At 43.7% G+C, this 17,405-nt stretch overlaps 1 protein-coding gene across 1 annotated transcript in view; it reads right to left on the minus strand.

Moving 5' to 3' along the window:
- The window catches only part of LOC121926002 (cytochrome P450 2J6-like), a 55,870-nt gene extending 43,039 nt beyond the window's left edge, over positions 1 to 12,831 (minus strand). The window contains exon 1 of the mRNA XM_042458558.1: positions 12,662 to 12,831. Within this exon, the coding sequence (XP_042314492.1) occupies positions 12,662 to 12,784 (123 nt within the window). The 5' untranslated portion in view covers positions 12,785 to 12,831. The remainder of the gene's footprint in view (positions 1 to 12,661) is intronic.
- Positions 12,832 to 17,405: the final 4,574 nt, after the last annotated feature.

Below are 17,405 nucleotides of genomic sequence, written 5' to 3' on the forward strand. Positions count from 1 at the left end.
GAAGGGAAAGGAATATCACATGTGCTCCAGTGGTTCCGATTCTACCTCTCAGGCAGATTCCAGATGGTGCAGTTGGGGGACATTTGCTCCTCCAAGAGGGAACTTACATCTGGTGTCCCTCAGGGAGCTATTTTGTCCCCCACTTTGTTTAACATTTACATGAAACCGCTGGGAGAGATCATCCGGAGACACAGGGCGCGGTGTTATCAATACGCTGATGACACCCAAATATGCTTCTCTGTGTCTCCGACTGATGCAGTGACTAAGGATGGCGTCTCTCCTCTGAATGCCTGTTTGGAGTCGGTAATGGGCTGGATGAGGGAAAACAAACTCAGACTGAATCCAGAGAAAACGGAGGTACTTGTGATGGGTTCCTTGGGTCTAAGGAAGGAAATTTGCCAATCTGTCCTGGACGGGGTCACACTTCCCCTGAAGGACAAAGTTCGCAGTTTAGGAGTACTTCTGGATTCGTTTAGGAGTACTTCTGGATTCTCAAGTAGATGCGACGGCCAGAAGTGCTTGCTATCAACTTCGGTTGATACACCAACTGCGACCCTACCTGGGCCAAAGGGACCTTGAAACCATGGTACATGCTCTGGTAACCTCTTGCTTAGATTTCTGTAATGCACTCTACATGGGGCTACCCTTGTACCAAGTCTGGAAGCTTCAGTTAGTACAAAATATGGCAGCCAGACTGGTCACCAGTGCATCTAGGTTTAACCTCTGAGGGAGAGAGTAGGCTGGCCCAGTTCCATCAGGGGCTAGCCTGAAGAAGGAGGCTCCTCCCTCCCTAACTGTCATCTTTCGGCCTCTGAAGAGCAGGCTGGCCCCACCCAGGGGCTGGCCTGAAGAAGGAGGCTCCCCCTCCCAACTGTCATCTTTCGGCCTCTGAGGGAGAGAGCAGGCTGGCCCACTACCATCAGGGGCTAGCCTGAAGAAGGAGGCTCCTCCTCCCTAACTGTCATCTTCGCGCCTCTGAGGGAGAGAGAAGGCTGGCCCAGTACCATCAGGGGCTAGCCTAAGAAAAGGCTCCTCCTCCCTAACTGTCATCTTAGGCCTTTGAGTGAGAAAGTAGGCTGGCCCAGTTCCATCAGGGGTAGCCTGAGAAGAAGAGAAGAGCCCTCCCCGGTCCATCTGCCTTGTTCCAGGCCTCAGAGGGAGAAAGAATGCTGGACCTGATTCCCTCCCCTCCTCCCTTCTTTTGTGTCGTGTCTTTTAGATTGTAAGCCTGTGGGCAGGGAACTGTCTGTTATCCCCTCTATTGTAAACCGCTCGATCCAGTGATTGGGCGGTATATAAATAAAACCTTTATTATTATATTATTATTATATTATTATTATTATTAACCATATAACACTAAACTGAAAGCTCTTCACTGGCTGCCATTTGCTTCCGGGCCACAATACAAGGTGTTGGTTATCACCTATAAAGCCCTACATGGCCTTGGGCCCGAGTTACTTGAGGGACCGCATCTCCCCATAGATCCACCCCACACATTAGAACATCCATGAAGACTTATTGGAAAACTCCATCGTCCAATAAGTCTCCTCTTCCCAAAGGGCCTTTACCATAACGGCCCATGGATCGGAACAGCCTCCGGAGGAGCTCCGCCTCATGACCTCTTTGGAAACATTTAAAAAGAGATGAAAACCGTACTCTTTTGCCAACGGCCCCCCCCCCGAGGAGTGAGTGTCTACACAATATGCCTGCCGACAATGATATTCTGTCTTACCCCGGATGTTGGATGCGGCTGGATTGTTTTGTTATTTACTGAGTTTTTATAGTGGACCATTTGTGTTTTTATAGTGTAGTATTGCATTGTATGTATTGATTTTAGTAGCTGTAACCCCGCTTCGATCCTTTGGGAGAGGTGGGGAAACTCAAAATTATTATTATTCTTATTATTATATATGATTATTATTATTATTATTATTATTATTATTATATTTTCCCTCCTACCTCCACCAGCAGATTCTTTTAGGCTGGCCCTACTTCAGCTATGAATGTCCTGTGTTTGTCCTTTAAACAATTCATTATTAATGTGAAGACGAAGGCTTTCATGGCTGGCATCTATAGTTGTTTGTGGTTTTTTGGAGCTGTGTGGCCGTGTTCTAGAAGAGTTTATTCCTGATGTTTCGCCAGCATCTGTGGCTGGCATCTTCAGAGAAGGCTGGCATGGAAGAGAGGGGGTATATATACTGTGTGACCCTGGGTAGGGAGGAATGAGTTTAATGTTAATCTGTGTATTGGTCTGTTGTTGATGGCAAGGCTTCAGGGTGGGAGGATATGTCAAGAGGATAGGCTGGGCTCTACGGGCTAATGGTTACTCCAGCTCAGACACCAGAAAGGCCACCAGACCCAGAAAACCCCAGAGGAGTGATGACAAGCAACTACCCAAAGGGAAGGTATATTTTACCATACATCAAAGGAGTCACAGACAGAATAGGGAAACTGGTGAGGAAACACAACCTCCAAATGATCTACAAACCGACCAAGAAAATTCAGGAAATACTGCGCTCAGCCAAGGACAGGAGAGACCCTCTCACCGCTGCAGGAGTTTAGCGCATACGGTGCAGCTGCGGACAAGTCTCCATAGGGACCACCAAACGCAGTGTTCAAACACTAATTAAGGAACACGAGAGACACTGCAGACTGGGTCAGCCAGAAAAATCAGCTGTAGCAGAACACATTATATACCATCCTGGGCATAAAATGCTAATTGAAAACACTGAAATCCTGGACCATGTCAACAACTATCAGGTCAGAATGCACAGGGAAGCCGTTGAAATCCACAAACACCAAGACAACTTCAACAGGAAAGAAGAAACCCTTAAAGTGAACAAAGTTTGGCTATCAGTCCTGGAAAACAGCAAAATCAGGACTCAGCAAATGCAAATGGAAAACCAGCCGGGGTCAGGGGTTTTCCCAACAGATAATGATCACTAATTAAATAGACCCGCTGAGGCCTTGCCATTCAACAATAGAAGAATACACAGAGATTAACATCTAAATCTCTTCCTCTCAACCAAGGCTCACCATATATATATATATATATATATATATATATATATATATATATGAATATATCTATATATCTATATCTATATCTATATCTATATATATATATATATATATATAGATATATAGATATATCCCCCACAAATAAATACCCTTTTTTCAACCGTTTACCCTTTTTAATCATCCAAGCCCAGTGTTAACAAGTCTTTTTCTTTCTTATCACAAAAAGTCAATAAGGGTCCAGTCAATAAGTCTCCATTATCCCTAAAATCTCTTGTTCAAAAAAAAAAAAAAAAAAGCTTCTCTATCTCCAGCAAATTTACCAACTTCAAGCCCTGCGCAACGTGAAAAATGTTAAATTTCTGCCTTCTTTCAAGTGAAACTGCCATTTTCATATACATTCTAATCAATTTTTCAACCATCCTACACCAACAGTACATCACTTTAAGAAACTCTCAACATAATATCAGTTACAAATTCCTTTGACCATATTTTCCCTTGGCCCATCTAATTAATGCAACCCATATTTTAACCCATGCAAGGAGGGATCAAAAAGTTTTAATCATCACCTTTAAAACTGCGCCTTACGAGGGGGTATCCGACAGTAATAACTATCACCCAGAAGTTATTATGGTATATTGATGACATTTTGTCAGTGTCCTGGCTGTTCCCTAAGTGCATGATGTTGAGAAAATCAGCTTATTGCATCCTTTATTTTTGTGCCAGAATTGACTAAAGTGTATAAGGCATAATCTGCAGACTTCTACAATAAAGGTATTTGGAGGGTCAAGAAACGCTGGGGGAAATGTGTAAATCAGGATGGTCATTATGCAGAGATAAGTTAACAACTACAAATAAAAACAAACTTTTTGTCAATTTTTTTAAAGGTGATAATTAGAACTTTACAATACTGTACTGCCTTGTTTATATACACACAGTGGGCCCTTGGTATCCATTGGGGTTTCGTTCCAGTCTTCCCCATGGATACCAATATCTGTGGGCGGTCAAATCCTATTAAATAAAATTTCAAGCTTTGCTTTTTGGAATATATATACAGTATATATATATTTAACATTGTACACCAACAATACTTCGTTTTGAAGAGGTTTTCTTTAAAATCTTAACAAACAGTGGTCCCTTGGTATCCCCTGGGGTTTGCTTCCAGGACCTGCTGCGGATACCAAAGTCCATGGATGATCAAGTCCCATTATATACAATTATGTCCCTTCTGTAAAATGGCAAAATCATGGTTTGTTTTTGGGAATTTTTGCAAAGTGTGGCGGAGTCTCCTTCTTTTGAGGCTTTTGAAGAGAGGCTGGATGGCCATCTCTTAGGAATGCCTTAAAGGTGTACTGTATTCCTGCATGACATAATGGGCTTGGGCTGGATGACCCTTGGCATCTCTTCCAAATTCTGGACTTTACAATTCTGCTATTCTAAGTGAATGAAGTCCATAATATTAAAAGAGTGGGAAAGTGTTTCATTTCACAAATGGACAAGAGGGAGACAATCATCTTCTTTTATGCATAAATGAATTTATTTGCACAAATTGTTTTTAATTAATATTTTTAAGTTTTACAATACAAAATGTGACACTTTCTTCATGCTCAAATATGCTTTAACACTTTACTTACTTTATACTAAAAACACCCCAGTGCACCCCTTCCCCAGAGCCATTCTCATCCATATACCCCAACCAAAATTTTAATTCATTTCGTGAAGGTAATTTTCCATCTTCTTTTCTTAATACTTTTTCAATAATTTTTTTCCATATTTCATCAAAATAATTTCTTTTCCATAATCCGTTCTTCACTTTCAATTTACATGTTCATTTATCATTAATCGCTATTTGCCAGACTTCTTTATACCAATCCTCCAGTTCCACATTTATTTTCGATGTCCAACTTCTCGCTATAATTAATCTCGCTGCTGTAAGCAAATTTGCTACAAGACTTCTATCTTCTTTTTTTCCATTTTACATCATTATATAGTGATAGCAATACTATACTTGGTTTTCTATCTATTCTTATATCCATAATATTTTCAATTTCTAATACTACTATTTCCCATTTTTTTACATATTTACAGTGTCAACACATATGTATATATGATCCCATGTCATTACATCCTCTCCAACAGTATTTTAAACTATTCTTATCTATATTATGTAATCTCACTGGTGTTAATAATAATAATAATAATAATAATAATAATAATAAGTTTTATTTATTATAAACTATTCTGTCTTGTTGATAATAGCGGTCTACAGGTAAAAATTGCAATATCAAATACAAAATAAAGGATAAAAATTGCAATACATAAATAAAACTTCAATAAAAACATTTCAAAATACAGATTAAAACCATACATCAAATCCAGGCCAGCTAAATGTGCTCAGTAATGCTGTACATATAGGGGGGAGTCATATATCATCAAGGAACATCGGGGAAGGCTTGCCGAAACAGGAAGGTCTTGAGTCTCTTTTTACAGAGGTCCAGGGAGGTGGCGGAGCGGAGTTCCTCAGGAAGGGTGTTCCAGATCCCAGGGGCTGAGATAGAAAAGGCCCTTTGTGAGGTTGATACATATCTCATTATCGGGATCCTCAGCAAATTCTTCCCAGATGACCTGAGTGTGCGCCCCGGACTATATGGGGAGAGGCGGTCCTCCAAGTACCCTGGGCCCAAGTCATTTAGGGCTTTATAGGTTATAACCAACACCTTGTATTGGGCTCGGTAGCGAACAGGCAGCCAATGGAGATCATACAGAGTCGGCGTTATATGGTCGGCCCTGGGACATCCAGTGACCAACCTAGCTGCCATATTCTGCACTAGCTGAAGCTTCCGGGTTTGGTACAAGGGTTGCTCCATGTAGAGAGCATTACAGAAATCCAACCGAGAGGTTACCAGAGCATGTACCACTGTTTCAAGGTCCTCCCGGCCTAGGTAGGGTCGCAGCTGGCGTATCAGCCGAAGCTGATAGCAGGTGCTTCTGACCGCCACATCCACCTGAGAAGTCAACTGGAGCGATGAGTCCAAAAGCACCCCCAAACTGCGAACTGAGTCCTTCAGGGGGAGCGTGACCCCATTCAGGACAGGTGGACAAATTTCACCACCCGGACCAGGGGAGCCTATCGCTAGTACTTCCGTTTTCTCTGGATTCAAGCTGAGTTTGTTTTCCCTCATCCAGCCCATTACCGACTCCAAGCAGGCATTTAGAGGAGAGATGCCATCCCTAGTTACTGCATCAGTTGGGGACACAGAGAAGCATATTTGGGTGTCATCAGCATACTGATAACACCGCGCCCCGTGTCTCCGGATGATCTCTCCCAGCGATTTCATGTAAATGTTAAATAGCATGGGGGACAGAATAGCTCCTTGAGGGACACCAGATGTAAGGGCCCTCTTATTGGAGCAGATGTCCCCCAGCTGCACCATCTGGAATCTACCCAAGAGGTAGGAACGGAACCACTGGAGCACAGTGCACCCGATACCTAACTCCCTCAGGCGTTCCAGAAGGATACCATGGTCAATGGTATCGAAAGCCGCCGAGATGTCTAAGAGCACTAACAGGGACACGCTTCCCCTGTCCATGCCCAGACGGAGATCATTGACGAGGGCGACCATGGCAGTCTCAACTCCATAGCCCACCTAGAAGCCAGTTTGAAATGAGTCTAGAAAATCTGTTTCTTCCAAGATCCCTTGAAGCTGGAAAGCAACTGCTCTCTCAATCACCTTCCCTAAAAAAGGCAGCAGCGAAACAGGCCGATAATTATTCCGAATCAGGGGGTCCAGGGAGGGCTTTTTTAGTATAGGTTTTACTACTGCTGATTTTAAGCTAGATGGAAAACGTCCCTCCTTGAAAGATGAATTAATTATATGGCGTAGCATAGAAGTGACCGCCGTTCCCCCCTGGGCTGCTAGCCATGAAGGACAGGGATCGAGAGAGCATGTTATCTTCCTAACACTTCGAAGAATCTTGTCCACTTCCACGGTACTCACAAACTCAAAACGATCCAGTGTAATGGAGTCACGGAAGCTCTGGAAGCCTCTCTTATAGGATCTGAAGAAATACTGGTGTCGAGATCAGCCCTTAGCCAAGAGATTTTATCTGCGAAGAAGTTGTTAAATTCGTCACAGCAGGCTTTAGATAGTTCTAAAATAGGGTTCAGGGAGGGGGGCAGTCGTGTTAGCTCCCTCACTACCCTGAACAGCTCTGCCGGATGCAACTCCGCGGATGCAATACGTGCAGCATAAAACGAATGTTTAGCTGCACTTATTGCCACTCCGTAAGCCTTCAAAAGAGACTCAAGGAGTGTCTTGTCGGATAAGTGCTGGTTTCTTCGCCATTTGCGCTCTAGTCGTTACACGGCCCGCTTCCTTTCCCTGAGATCTTCCGTGTACCAGGGTTGTTTGTTGGAAGCAGGCCACAAAGGACACTTGGGAGCGATACTGTGTATAGCCCTGGAGAGACCTTTGTCCCAGATGTTAGTCAGGGCATCAACAGAGTCGCCATCAGTTCCAACCATATTGCCCTCTAGGGCTTCATCCTAATAGGTCCTCCACCCCTGGGGGGGATTTGGGTAGAAGCCTTGATACGAACCTCGACCAGGAAATGGTCGGTCCATGATAGGGCAGAGATATTAGAGACCTTTGCCCACGGAGTGTCTATGTCCGTATTAAAGACAACGTCGAGAGTATTACCAGCACAATGTGTGGGCCCTGAAACCAATTGAGACAGGCCCATGGCAGTCATGGTAGCCATGAACTCCCGAGCCGCACCTGTTGGATCTTGACTGGCCTCGAAAGGGATGTTGAGGTCCCCCAGAACAAGAAGCCTAGGAGACTCCAACACCAGTTCCGAGACCAGTTGTGTCAGCTCGGCCAGGGAGTCTGTTAGCGCACGGGGTGGACGGTAGACCAACAGAATCCCCAGTCTGTCCCTGGTATTCAGGGTCAGGTAAATTCACTCGATGAAATCAGTTTTACGGACCTGGTTCCTGGCCAAAGAAAGGATATTCTTATAAACCAAGGCAACACCGCTCCCCCCCCCCCCACTCACCTAACCTGATCTGGTTCTTAACACACATTCACATGCACAAAATGAGAATACAACTCTGCAGAACAAGAAAATTAGGTACATTCCCTTTCCGTTGTGAAATTGTATTCCATCTCTGTCTTCATTCCTGACATGGACCTCAGCCACTCCTGCTTCACTTTATCAACATTGCTGCACCATTTAACACGCCTTCTTTATCGTGATAGATTGATGAATTGATGCAGATTCATTGTAATGGGAGTATCTTCTTGGCAGATTCCATCCCATCTGCCTGGAATAAGGAAAACCTCACCCTGAAGATTTCCAGATTTAAAACAAGCAGATGTTTGTCTCTCACACACTTTGGCTCTCGTATGTTCCCTCTCCTTCCCAGGACTGCAGTTTGAAAACCCTGAAATTTAAAGGCCTAAAAGATGGTGCAGAGATTTTGCAAGGAGGTGATGGGCTTGTGCAGTATGGGGAGGGAAGGTTTAGCCCTTGCCTGCAGAGCATGCACCATAACCCCACAACCCCAAATTTCCCTTTCCCTTTAGCAATTATGAGGCTGTTCTGACTGGGCATTAAGGCTGGCCTGGAGCAGAGTCGAGGCATCATGTCCACATGGCTCCATCCCCCCAGGGCTCCATGACGCCACATGCTGCTCCACACAGTGTGAAACATCATGGTGCTCCTCTTGCTCTGCATCCATACAACACAGTGCCAAAGGAGCACCTTCAAGCTGTGGTACCGCAACTATCGCGTCCTTTTTGCACCCTGGAAAGGCTGGATCAGGGCTGTGGTGTGTGGTTGCTGAGGCCCTGATCTAGCTAGGAAAGGGGCAGTTTCGTGTCACTCCTTAAAAGCATCCACTAACATGGGCTCACTAATGCATACTACTCAGCACTAATAAGACTTGGCTAAAGTGCAATTGCTATCGTTTCCTGGGCAATTCTCTGTCAGGGTCTCACATTGTCCACCATTTCACAGATGAAAATGAGGGCACACGTGGCCAAACAACATCAGAGTGTGGTCCAGATGGCCAAAGGTTATTGAGGAAGAACACGCAAGCTAGGAGAATCTGCAGCAGTTTGCTTTTGCTTGAGCCAACTGGGAAGGACGATGGTCTGCTCCTCCTTTCCTCTCCTCTCCCTTCTGATGAGTTACTTGAGTCTAAAATACTTTTGAACTCAATTTGCAGCTATTGAAGTAAGCTAAGGAAACAGGGGGAAGTGGGAGGAGGAGAATAAGACTGGGACATGTTGAAAGCAGCTGGAAAAATGGGATGGCAGAGGATTGAGGCTGTCCCTGCCACATCAGGGCAGCTGGAAGGTATGGTGCCACTGCCCCCCACCCACCTACTGCTACCCATTGGCTGTTTGGCACGTTTAGACTGGCTCTTCAGCAAAAATCTGTCTGACTGAGAGGCCTCTATCAATAGCTGTTATCATCATCATAATCTCTTAGAATCATAGAATTCAAGAAGGACATTGAAAAGTTGGAACATGTCCAGAGAAGGGGGGGCAAAAAGGTGAAAGATCTGGAAACCATAAAGCCCTCTGCGGAGCAACCCAGGTGCTGGATATGTTTAGCCTGGAAAAGAGAAGGTTAAGAGGGGATATGATGGCCCTGATTAAGTGTGAAGGGGTCTCATATTGAGGGTAGACCAAGTGTGCTTTTTGATCTCCAGAGAGTAGGATATGAAGCAATGGATTGAAGCTGCAGGTAAAGAGATTCTAGCTAAACAATAGGAGGAACTTCCCAACAGTAAGAGTTGTTGACAGTGGAAGACGCTGCTGCCTCTGAAGGTGGTAGGATCTCCTCCTTTGGAGATCTTTAAGCAGAAGCTGGATGGCCATCTGTCAGGAGTGCTTTGACTGTGTCTTCCTGCATAGCCAAATGGGTTGGACTGCATGGACCTGGTGGTCTACAGATCTTGCTTTGAGACCCATGTTACCCATGCTGGTTTATATAAATTTTGGAATCCATGATAACCCTTAATGACCCCTGGATGAATTCTAGCAGCCTGTCCTCCATTACTGGCAAAGCGAGAGGACATGTACACCTCCCCTAAGGGAGCACCCATATTAACATCTCAGAGGGTCTGGGGAAGTCGCATGAAGGGATTATCTCAAGGCTGGGAAGAGTAAAAGGATTGCCTTCCCTGAAGCTATCAACCTCCTCCTTGAACCTATTATCCGAGTGACATAAGCCCTTTATACTATCTAAAGCAGACATCCAGGTGAAAAGAAAATCTTTAGAACACCTTTGTTTTGGCCAAGCCAGCCTCTTTGCCTCAGGCCAGATTTGGCCTATAAAAGGTCCCCACTTTGGCTGCTCAGCGCGCCATTTTCAGGGTCTACTCACTCCACGTCAGTCGGACCTCTGTTCTGGTAGCCGGCATTTCTGCTCACTCCCAGGTTGCGGAGCAGACTTGTCTCACTGTCCAGCACCCCATTCGCTTCCCGGAGGGAATCTACATTCTGGTAAGCATCTCCATTAGTGATGCCTGAAATCTGTTCCCATTTTCCAACCCTAATTTTCCTGAGTCCTGAGTGTGTGTGTGAGTGTATGCGCAACGCATGTGTTTTTCCCCTATTTCAATAAATTAGACATCTAGTTATTAATATCCGTCTCAGCTCTATTTATTGGGATCCCCTGGTCTACTCCGTATACATATCGGGAGACGATTCTGCAAGGGCCGTCGTAGCAGGCCCTCCTCTTGTAATATTTGAGCTAATAACAATAATAATAAAATTCCCCTAAACGGACCCTTGGCTACACCCACAGATGGTCAGATGAGCAACAAGACTGGAAGGAAGCGCCTTCTGGACACTAGCCAATAGATAACATGGTCGTGCCTTGTAGCAATTTAATATGTGTATAAACTTTGAAAATTGTGAACAGTGTGAATTTTCAGTACTATATTTTCAGGATTGGGTTTATTCTTTGAGGATCTGAATAAGCGCTTGATAAAGTGGAAGGAAGTAGGAAAAGTGGAAGACCGCATTACAGGCTGTAGAAATTAATGCTATTTACTGGTGATTGATAGTCCCAGTGATGAAAGCAAAGTCTTTAAAACAACAGCAGTGGTAACTAGTAGTCCCAATGATGAGGATGGATTGACCAGGAATTCTACTACTGCTAATTCAAGTTGTCCTATGATCTGGAAGCATGGAATGACAGAATAATATACCTATCTGGAATTGTAATTTATTTTATGCTGATGAAGACCATAGTAAGTCGAAACAGCCACATATGACTCCGGAGGTAGCCGTCTGAAGGTTTTGCACCATTGAAAGTTTCGCACCATGTTTCTTTTGTTGAAAGCAGTCAATTTTTGAAGGATATTACCAATAATGGAATGTTATTTGAGCCGCAAGAGCTACAAATTATTATTAGCATAGCTCCTTGATCGGATTATCATACAACAGCAGAATATTGCCACCATTCATAGTCGATTGACTCCATCCTCATCACTGGGACTACTAGTTACCACTGCTGTATTTTAAAGACTTTGCTGTCATCATTGGGACTATCAGTCACCAGTAAATAGCATTAATTTCTACAGCTGGCTTAGTGTTGTTAATGTATATAGGAATTGTTCATCACTGTTGTTCTTTATTAATTGTGATACACATACAAATATACATTTTGCAAGAAAATGTTGTATCTTTATTATAATTACAGTATTTAATATTGAAGATTTACAATTTACCTTAGTGGTTCTCTCCCAGTTTTGTTAATTAATTAAATTTACCATGAATTAAATTCTCTCAGTGGATTAGAATGGTGTAATGGCTTGTGTGTTGGACTAGGTTTCTGGAAAACCAGGATTCGAATCTCCACTCAGCCATGGAAACCCATGAGGTGACCATGCAAATATCATTCTCTCAGCTTCAGAGAAAGGCAATGGCAAGCCTGCTCTAAACAAATCTCTCCAAGAAAAGCCAGTGACAGTCAGAATCAACTTGAAGGCACACAACAACAACAACAACAACAGCTGTCAGATTTACACCAATGGTAAGAATTCCATTCCCCTCTGATGAAATTTTGCAAAGAAAACCTTCTGATAGAGGCTGCATCTGCACTGCAGAATTAACACAGTTTGACACTGCTTTAATTTCCAAGTCTCAGTGCTATGGATTTTGGGGATTTGTGGTTTGTTGTGGCACTGGAGCTCTCCGACAGGGGAGGCTAAATATCTCACAAAACTACAAATCCCATAGCCATGGCAGCCAAAGTGCTTCCAACTGCATTGTTTCTGCAGTGCAGAATCAGCCAGCCTCACCATCAGTCAGAGTTGACCTGAAGTCACAGAACAGCGACAAAAGTAACAGGATAAATTGTGGATAATTCATACCGTTGTTTTCTTCCTTTATTACTTTGTAACTTAGGCTTTCTTATTTTAAACCCCGGGGCTCTTGCAAGGGGAGAGAACAAGCAAGCGTGGATCTGTACTTTTGCTGTACAAATGTTGTACACAGAATTTCTGCTGAACTAATCCCCAACTCCCCTATATTTCAAGCATTCATTTTACAGAAGGTTGTAAGTATGAAAGGGGAAACAAGATTTCAGATTCTCCAGTTATTTAGGGGAGGGAGGGAATTACCTTGACAAGGCTGTCTGGGTGAAGTCCGATCCCAATCCACCAGAGGCTTCCAACAAGAGGAAGAGGAAAGGGCCCAGGAGGGAAGTGTCTGCGTTTCCAGAGAACTTTCAGGTAAGACAGCATCAATAGACCCAAAGGAAGAGCAATGAAGAATGCACCGATCCCTGTCATTCTCCTGCTTTCTCTTCCGCAGCCTTGGAATCTTTCCAGTCCTCTCTGCTGGGTCAAGTGCAGGGTGCCTTTTTTCTTTCAGGGGCGTCACCACTCAGCCTCTCTCTCTCTCCCTCTCTCCTGTTTTTGTTGTTGTTGTTGTTGTTGTTGTTGTTGTTGTTATTATTATTATTATTATTCACTACCAGCTTTTTATATTCCCCACGTTAAAGATGAAAGCAGCCAGACGTCTTGTGTCATATCCAATTATGCATGGGAACATGCCTCTCCCTGCGTAAGTTATGAGAGCGTCTGTAGTTATCAGAGCAGGGAAATCTTGTATGTTTCACTTGACTCATGGAAGGAACAGAGTTTGGCCGAGAAAAATCTGTATCAACACTTAAACTGATGGCAGATGGAAGCCGCAGCTGGGCCCTTCCAGCCTCCATCTAATCTTACAGAAACCCTAGGGGCATCTTGGTTCATCGAATCCTAGAGTTGGAAGATACCCCAAGAAGGGCCCTGATCCAGTCCAACCCCATTCTGCCATGCAGGAACTTTCTATCAAATTATTCTTGACTACTAATGCAGCCTAGAATCACATTGGCCTTTTTAGCTGCCACATTGCACTATGAGAGTTATGAAGGGATGTCATATTGAGGATGGAGCAAGCATGTTTTCTGCTGCTCCAGAGAATAGGAGACAATGGAGCAATGGATGCAAGCTGCAGGAAAAGAGATTCCACCAACATTAGGAGGACCTTCCTGACAGTGAGAACTGTTCAACTGCAGAAGGTACTCCCCTTAAAGGCCTCATTCCTACTTACAAATAAATCACTTTGTGATCTGAATCGATGGATCAGTTGGGCAGCGGAGTGTGGTTCACACTACATTTACCGCGATTGAATTTTCTTGCTGTAAAATTAAATAAAATAACCTACTTGTGGTTCACATTGACAAATGAATCATTTCAATTTAAACCGTTTTCTGCGGGAGTCTCTCAAAATAACTGAATTATAGTTCACATTGGCAAATGAATCTGTTTAATTTGAAGCATTTTCAGTGGGACTTTTTCCCTCTGCCCCTCACTGCAATTGCATTTATGTACTTCCGTACAAGGGTTGAAAGGTGGGTGGACACAGGTTGTTCATTTCTGCCCCCCCTCCCACGACCCCTTATCACATCATTGTAAATCGATTCCAATCCGCATCTCATTCACACTGACACTAAATTGATTTGTGAATTAGATTCTTGAAATCGATTCTGATCTGCATCTGGTTCACACTTGCGCAGAATCGATCTATCCAAAAGAGATGCATGAAAAATCAGCATCAAAAAGACATGGATTAAATGGGTCTAGTGCATGGCTCCCCTCTCTGGATCACTTCAGCAATTCGATTCAAGTGTGAACCAGGATCATTTAAATCACTTCAAACTGAGTTGTGTAAACATGTTGAAGAGGGAGACAGCTTTTTCTGCTGCTCCAGAGAACAGACCCGGAACAAATGGATGCAAGCCTGGCGGGAAAAGAGATCCACCTGAACAGTAGGAGGAACTCCTGGACGGTAAGGGCTGTTCGAGACGACAATTGGATTGCACTCCTTCCCTTGGAGGGGATAGAGTCTCCTTCCGGGGAGGGACTTTAACAAAGGCTGGATGGCCATACTGTAAGGGATGGCTTGAATTGGGATTTCCTCATGGCAGAATGGGGTTGGACTGGAATCAGGGCCCTAGTGGTCTCTTCCAACTCTACATTCTATGATTCTATGATTCTATAGTGGGAATGAGGCCAGAGAGTGATGGAGTCTCCTCCTTTGGAGGTCTTAAGCAGAGGCTGGATGGCCTTCTTTTGGAGGTGCTTTGATTGTGAATTCCTGCATGGCAGAATGGGGTTGATCTGGATGGCCCTTGGGGTCTATTCCAACTCTATGCTGATGGGGAAGGATCTATCACAGCATATGATAGCCCTGTTTAAATATTTGAAGGGATGAGGAGCGAGCAAGCTTGTTTTCTGCTGCTCCAGAGAATAGGACCCGGAGCAATGGATGCAAACTGCAGGAAAAGAGATTCCAGCTCAACATTAGGAGAAACTTCCTGAGAGTAAGGTCTGTTCGACAGTGGAACAAACTCCTTCCTCGGAGATTGTGGTGGAATCTCCTTCCTTGGAGGTCTTTAAACAGAGGCTGGAAGGCCATCTGTCGGGGATGCTTTGATGGTGATTTCCTGCATGGCAGAATGGGGTTGGACTGGATGGCCCTTGTGGTCTCTTCCAACTCTATGATTCTATGATCATAACAATGAATCCTAGAGAATGGCTTTGGATCTTGCAGAGAAAGAAAGAGAATACCAACCACTGCAGCTACCCAAAAATGCATACACAAGAGTAAGGTGGGCATAAGATTGCATATGTTTTGTCCTAAATATCAGTAGTCACTATAATCCCAAATCCTGGGTCATCCAAGGGCCTATTTTGTGCCATAAGATGTTCAAATATGCAACCTACTAAACCTGTTCTCTTTTCATCCTTGGGGTTTTCTGCCTTGCTCCCAAACCTTCTGAGATAATATCCAAGGAATGTGCCTGGAGCATCCTAGCTATTTTTTCTCCCCAGAAAACTTCTGAGTTTGTACACAAGTTGGGGGTGTTGCCCCCCCCCCCATCATCCCTGACTAAGAAAACACTTTTGCAAGTTGATGAGTATTAAAGTTGTCAGGTGGGAAAGCAAATTGTCTGAACAACACCATAAAATGGGCAGGTTTTGTGAATGGTTTTGCACAGGCTTGCCCAGGAGACTCTTACCAGTTTGCCTTTGAATCCACATAAAGGTTGCTTTGAACGTTTATGGCCGGTGTCCCTCTGCACTTTCATCCTGCCACACCCACAACTATGAAACTGGGCATAAATAACCATGCTTTGAAGAGTGCATTCTATTAGTGCATAGGAAGAAGTGGGTTATGATCCACAAAAGCTCCAGCTAAAATAAATCCTGCTAAAATGGTCCCTGTTTCTGGTATCTGGGTGATTCTGGGAAATTTCCAAGTTCTACTCCTAGTCTTTCCCCCCCTCAAAAAGCCACACATACCTATTACACATATGCATACTCACATCCAGTTGCACTCAATGCTGAGATCCAACATTGAGGAGTGTATAGTGTAACTTTTGTTCATGGACTTACACCTCATTTGCACTATACCTCTTTATTACCTAAAACTGAGACACTGAGCAACTAATGGGCATTATGCACTGCGATGCAAACCATGCAGTCAATACATAACAATGTTCCAAAACACACTGCAGAAATGATCCAGTTTGGGACCACTTACCAGCCCTGGCTCAGTGCTAGGGAATTCTGGGAACTGTAGAGAGCTGTGGTGCAGGACAAACTGCAATTCCCAGGATTCCCTAACACTGAGCCAGAGCAGTTAAAGCAGTCTCAGACTGCATTATTTCTGCAGTGTGTTTTGGATCATTGTTACGTATCGACTGCATGGTTGTGCATCATAGTTCATGATGCATACTAGTGTGTTTTGGACCTTCAAAACCCATAACCATAGCTTTTCCTTCTTAATTTTTTGCAATAAAAATAGGAAAAGTGCCCAATCTTTTAAGAAATGGTCCAAGAACTTTTCTCCAATGTATGTAAACAATTTGTCCATTTCTGCCCTTTCCAGGACTTTTACAACCCACTCTTCTTTTGTTGGTAAATGAGTATTCTTCCAGTTTTGCACATAGTACTGTAATCTTCCTGCCAAAATCATAATTTGAATCACTTTGAAATTGATTCCTTTACACTTTTCTATAGTTAATGCCTGCAAAAAATAATCCAGGCTTAAATTGTATTCTTCTTTTGAGGGGGCTTTCCATCAACCTCTGAGCAATTAAAAAGTCTTAAAACACTTGCTTTGTGGAGGAAAAAAAAAAACAAATCATGATTTTTACCTGGTTGTACTTGGCAACCATTTGCCTTCAGGCTTCTTCCATACACACACACACACACACACACACACACACACACACACACACCTGTGTGTTGGAAAGCCTTGTTAATGTATCTCAGCTGCATAATTATTTGCTGCTTCCAGCTTTTTCTCAGAGTCCATTTTTTGAAAGGATGGCCATTGCAAAAAGGGGAGGGCACAGAATACATGCGTCTGGCTGGTTTAAGGGGAAAGGAAAAGGAAACCATTCTGGCTTGATTCCCACTACCTTTTAAACCGGATCGCAAATCTGTTTGAACCAATTCAAACAGCCCTGGTTCCACTTAAACCAAATCACTGAAGCAATTCGGAGGGGGGGGGCAATAAATAAATAAATAATAATTTTTTTATTTATATACTGCCCTTCTATGAAACCAGGGCGGTGTACAACAGTCATAAAATACATAAAATACAATACACATACAACAAATCTAATAAAAACACTCAAGCCAGCTTGCCACTGGAGGACGTGGAGGAGAGGGAGAAGTTAGTCGGGGCTTACATCAGGGAATGCTTGTTTAAATAAAAAGGTCTTCAGCCCCTTTTTGAACTGGGCCAGGGAGGTGGCCGAGCGGAGCTCAATGGGCAGGGAATTCCAGAGGGTAGGGGCCGAGATGG

The sequence above is a fragment of the Sceloporus undulatus genome, chromosome 3, assembly GCF_019175285.1.
Source record: "Sceloporus undulatus isolate JIND9_A2432 ecotype Alabama chromosome 3, SceUnd_v1.1, whole genome shotgun sequence".
In the NCBI taxonomy this organism is placed as follows: Eukaryota; Metazoa; Chordata; class Lepidosauria; order Squamata; family Phrynosomatidae; genus Sceloporus; species Sceloporus undulatus.